Source organism: Papilio xuthus, unplaced genomic scaffold (genome assembly GCF_000836235.2).
Source record: "Papilio xuthus unplaced genomic scaffold, Pxut_1.1 DF826961.1, whole genome shotgun sequence".
In the NCBI taxonomy this organism is placed as follows: Eukaryota; Metazoa; Arthropoda; class Insecta; order Lepidoptera; family Papilionidae; genus Papilio; species Papilio xuthus.
The window spans coordinates 4359966-4365853 of NW_013531688.1; the positions used below are offsets into that span (position 1 = coordinate 4359966).

General features: G+C 31.6%; 1 protein-coding gene across 1 annotated transcript in view; it reads right to left on the reverse strand.

The window, feature by feature from the left end:
- LOC106120200 (uncharacterized) overlaps nt 1–5002 on the reverse strand; it is a 16001-nt gene extending 10999 nt beyond the window's left edge. Inside the window, exons 1-2 of the mRNA XM_013315462.1 lie at nt 4805–5002; nt 2272–2361 (exon numbers count right to left, since the gene is read on the reverse strand). Of these exons, the coding sequence (XP_013170916.1) occupies nt 2272–2341 (70 nt within the window). The 5' untranslated portion in view covers nt 2342–2361; nt 4805–5002. The remainder of the gene's footprint in view (nt 1–2271; nt 2362–4804) is intronic.
- Nucleotides 5003–5888: the final 886 nt, after the last annotated feature.

Consider the following 5888-nt stretch of genomic DNA (forward strand, 5'->3'; position numbering starts at 1 on the left):
AGAAGGAGAAGGAGAAGGAGAAGAAGAAGAAGAAGAAGAAGAAGAAGAAGAAGAAGAAGAAGAAGAAGAAGAAGAAGAAGAAGAAGAAGAAGAAGAAGAAGAAGAAGAAGAAGAAGAAGAAGAAGAATAATCTTGGGAACTTATTGCGAAGATTCGTTTGGCTAAGCCAAATAAAATTTCAGAGTCTCTGCCTACCCCTATATGCAACAGGCGTGAAAATGTATATGTTTTTAACTTAATAGAATCGAAAGTTAAAGTTAAGATTTTCATCCTAAAAAATGTAACCCTTACTTCAGTGGTTTGATGCAAAGTGTCAAATGAATGTGACAGAAGTAGTTTATTCCAAATTGTATCACATGTATATAGGGATAGAGTTCAATTTTGTCAAATGTACCGATATTTTTGCGCACCTTGACTGCTTCGTTACTTATGACGCTGTGGCTGCTACGATATTTATGAGCATCTTGCATGTACCCATATATTTGACGCTGTGTATGTACCGATGTATTTGAGCAGGGTGAATGTATCTATTAATTTGAGGACTTTTGTTGTACCGATATAATTGATTACTTTTGGTGTACCTATATATTTGCATATCTTGTCTGTTACGATCTATATGACGCTGACTGTACTTCAAAAACCAGTAACCGTTGGTTTCTGATATCAAAATCTCACAAAACATATCGTTATACCTATCATCTTCGACAAAACAAAGGTAACAATATATTTTAAACGGAGATTTTGGTCTCGGAAAACCACGGTAAATTACGGTAATTACGGTGCATTTACTGTCGTGTCATACGTTTCTCTTCTATGTGGTTTAAGTCTAAATTGCTTTTATGATACCATCAATCGACTTATCTTACTTAATACTGTACAGCATGAAATTGAATCTGTCTGTTGAATAAAACTAATTTAAGCTTTTCTTTTTAAACATATTTCGTATTAATATTTTAGCACATTGTGCCAAACCTAAACTCAAAAATTGCCTAAAAGGTACCAAAAGTGGCCAAATTTTCCTATGACCTTAACACTGCCTTAAGTCATTCAAGCGAAGTTGAGGCACAAACCTTAACTGCGATATTTAGGTTCTTTATCTCAGTGGGTCATCAGTTATCGTGGCTGCATGAAGTGCATGCGTTCGACTAAATTACCTCATAACCATAACTTAACCCATATATTTAAGGACGTTTTAAAAATTTTGTATGTGAAGTTTTATTAACAAAAAATAATACTATCATCATAAAAGCGTCAATAGCCTAATGGTTAAGGGTACAGATTTCCGATCACGAGGTCGGCGGTTCGAATCCCGCCATTCGACTATTGTCGTAAACCATATCCTAGCACAAGCATAGAGCTTAGTTGGAATGGTAAAAGAAATATTAGTAAATTTACAATAAATCTGCTAATATTTTATACAAAAAAAAAAAAAAACAGTTTTTCCAAAAAGTCTCTCTATAAAGAATCTTATATAAAATCTAATCGCCTATAGACCAATGAAAACATTTCTAATTAAATGTACCTAATTTAGTTTTATTAACGTTACAGAGCTACTGAATGAAAACTTTAATTGAAGACCGCGTAGGTGGACTATACTCATACCATAAATAGTTTGTTCTTTCTGGTTAATATCAAGATGAGTTAACTGACGCATATACGTATATCTAATTTTACGGCTACTAATAAAAATAGTTTGATGTTACAAGTACATTTCATTATACGCCTTTCTTAACTGTTAAATTAATCGATCAAGTTATTTAACTAAAACATGTACTTATGTTACCGTTAGTTAGATTTAATACGTCTAATATAGCGATGACATCATTATTATGATGCGTATTAAGTACAAGTAACATTCGAGTGGCGGCCTTCGAAACAACGAAGTGGACCTGGGACGTGGACCGAGAACCGATAGAAACTGGTGTGTTTTATTATCGTGTTTTTTACCAAGATTTGTTTTTTACTCTACAATCTGCCTTAACTATTAACTTTCGTACTAGTGGTCAGTATATTCAATAAGAGTCTTCGTCTTAAGAGAGTTCTTCACTTATCTGGTTTTATTTTCGATCAAACATATTATTTATATTTAATTTTATGACTAAAATAGAAATATTAAAATTAGGTAGGTTATATATAATACCTACTGAGGTTTGTTTTTTTCCAATTACCCGCGTTCTAAAGTGAATGTTTTTAAAAAATATATCAATTTTTAAATGAAGTAAGAGCTTACAAATAGAACTAAGCTTAAAATATTATTAAATTGAAGTTTACCTTTCCATGCGTTGAGATGCCTGGAAGCGCGCTCCTCCAACTGGCAATAGTCATAAATTAATATTGTCATCTTTTATGCCTTAACTAGACCTGAAACAATTAATATATTTCAACAAAGAAAATTAATTAAAAAACTAACAAACTCCATGTTTTAATTTAACCTTAACAATTAAGTTAACCTATAAAGTTAATGCTTCAATGTTTTCAACATTGTCGATGGTAGCTAATTAATTATTTTTGATATACGTGTCTATTTATTTCCCTGGCGCTGAGGAAGTCAATATTATGGATGTTGTCATGAAATGTTTTGTGCGGTTGTTATGGTAATTTACATCTTTTCTTTCATTCTCAGGCTTTACCTGGCGGCTCCCGGTTGTGGTGGCTGTATAAATTGAAAACCTCAGCACGGCAACCAAAATGCCTTCAAATAAATTGGTTAAAACATTTATAATAAAACTATTTGCACAACAGTTATATCGTCAAACTTTAATAACTACATTTCGTTGTTAACATTTCGACTTCCCGCGCGATTCTCTATTTTACTCATTTTATTTTTTAACTAAAAAAGCAAAGGTCTTAGTAGCCATTATGCCACCTTTTTGGAAGAATGCTTTTTATTCTTGTCTACTAAAGAGATGGGATACATATTTCTTCGTTTCATAGTGGTCCTCGTAAAATTCAACGACGTACGAGGATCGTTAACAAATTATTCCTATGAGACGGTGACGTAATACGATATAAGTAATATTTATTTATATCAGCACCGGTTAGGTTATTTCAATAGCTTCAGTTAAATGATATATTTAAATAGCTACATGAAACATTTAGAGAAATCAAACGATATCTATAGTAGTGAAACGCCCTATATAAATAAAACGATAATAGAGTTCAATAAAGAAAAGATAAAAGGATACTGTTTGCGATAACCTCGAAACGGTTTACCAGTATGCAGTATGCACTACACACAAGGTGAAAAAATCTCGACTAAATATTGCCAAATTCGCTTACTCACAGATACGTAGAAAACTTTACACATATTTTGAAACTTCTTCCAACAAACAAGTCATGGTATCAGAGGTGATCGAAATAAAAAATACGTACTATGTTTTATCAGCCAATGTTCTTTAGCTAATAAAATGTATATTTACGTAGCTAACGTAACATAAATTTTGTATATGATAATCTTTTTTATGTTAGCTTAAATTTGACTAAGTGCTAAAACGGAAATTCTGTTTTTGTATTCAGATAAGCGCATATTTTACATTAGCAAATATAAATTCATATTTTATGTAACATTTTCCTCGGTTTCATTAAAACCTCAGACTGCATATTAAACCTCGATTATTGTATTAACAAAGGCAAAATGACTCTCTATTCTATTGTTTTCACATTGTCCAGCAATGTGAAAACAATAAACGGTCTTGTCGAAAAGCAATTTGTATTCTTATGTTTATCGATCTGTCTCTCACTGAGCGTACTGTTTCTTAGCGTTGACTACTGCGAATAAAATAATGTTTCAAGCAAAAACATAATAAGAAAGCTTATAAATCTACATCTTAACATAAACTTATAAAAGAAAATCTGATACGATTAACTTGACGGACAAAGCTAATTTACTGCTAGAAACACCTTGTTTATATCATACCTATATTTTTATATATTTTTCTACGTCTAATTTATTGTTAGAAATATGCAGAGATGTTTATTATTGAAATTCCATACGAGATATTACGTAAGAAGCTGCAGAGGCGGGAGTCCTTGCTTATGAAAGAAGGTCAAGGATAAAGGTTATAGGACATAAACAAATTATATTGAAAGCCTTGAAACTTGAATGCATGAGAAAACACACGATGTGGAAGAAATTTATGTTTTTATGCGGTCGGAAGGACGCGTGAACCAAGGTTTATCGATCAGAATAATTAATTGAATACAAGTGAAGTATTGACTAAATATTAATTAAGTTAAAAATTTGTTCTTTTAGTCCACTCCACTAGATTTTGTATTGGGTTTTTACTGCTGTAGAACGGGGACATACGGGGACAGACAGGCTTAACGCAAGGATTTGATTTTCAGACCCGTAATCGTAGGTCCCTATGTATTGTTGAAAACAACGTGACCTGAGACAGACCGAAATGGAAAATGTTGCTAGATTAAAGCTAGGCCACCAAAGTGTCAGACGGCTCCGGCTACAGAGCTAGCAGAAGAAGAATTATAAGCTACGATGCAGAACTCAGGGCCAACAGACTAACATTCGGAGGACGAATATTGATAAGCGTAAATAAAAGCATGTGCAAACCTACCTACTAAGTATTTATTGAGGATCAGTTTCCTCTAGTCATAAAAACTACATATTAGTTACTGTCTATTGTACACTTCCAACAATGTGCCAATAGGATAAAACCAATAAGGCAATATAAATAAGCTAATAAATGAAATAACTATTAACTAAAACGCATAATACTGTACAAATTCGTACTCCCATACTTTATCAATGTTTATACCGATTGTTTATCAATTCTAAATGTATGCTTACCTCTCGAATTTATTTTAAATTCAAATACGATAGTATTTATATTTAAACCATGACCGCATAAGTGTAAAACGTTCACATTTTCATTGATATATTTCTTTCCTAATAAATTACAGCACAAGGATCTGTCTGATTAAAAACATTACACGCACCACACACTAAACCACGAGGTGACAGCGGCTTGACTGGCTAACTTAAATAGAATTTGACTCTTCGGACCTTTTCAATCTGAGTTCATTTCAGTATTAGACTGAGATAGAAATACAGAAAGATACCTCTTTAACGTCTACACGACAAGGATGACTAGTAGTTCGTTGATGTGTTTTAGTGGTAACCGCATTCATGATGTCATCCGATCGCTGCCATATTACGATACCATCCCGATTAAATAGTTTAAGGTAGACCCAAAACAATCATTTTTGATAATGTTGTAATTGTTATCATGGAATTAATGAATCATTTAAGTATTTAACAGCTATTTTTTATATTTTCATTCACAAATAATTTTGATTTTAGCGCACTAACTTATCGTATTAGTATAGTTTGAATTTTATTAAGATGATATCATCATGACAAAATTGATAATTAATGTAAATTAAAGTATAAAATATTGGACAAAAAACTCAATGGCCAACCGGCTTTCTTTTTAATAAGCTTTCTGATTGTATATACATTTAATATTACGAAATATTGACTTGTATACATAAATAGCGGGTGCCATTATAGTAAGAAAACTCAACCATCAAGCCAAATATTGTTTAAATTAAGTATAAGTACCAAATAATGTATGAGGTCTACAATAATAAATTTACTTTACCCTTTCAACTAAAGACTGCAGTCTATGCAATTCAAATCAATCGTAAAAAGTTCCAATAAAAGATAAACTACTTTTAAGTGCTTGCTCTTCATATAACATACCCATACATTTATTTAAAACAAATTTTAAAGGTTTTTATCACTTTATTTAAGGAAATTCGTACAAAATTAGCTTTTAGTTGGACCCAATTTGGGTTTATAATAAACTTAAATATAAAATAAGCTAGCTTTCATACATAAATATCATATAAATATAATAATAAAATTAATT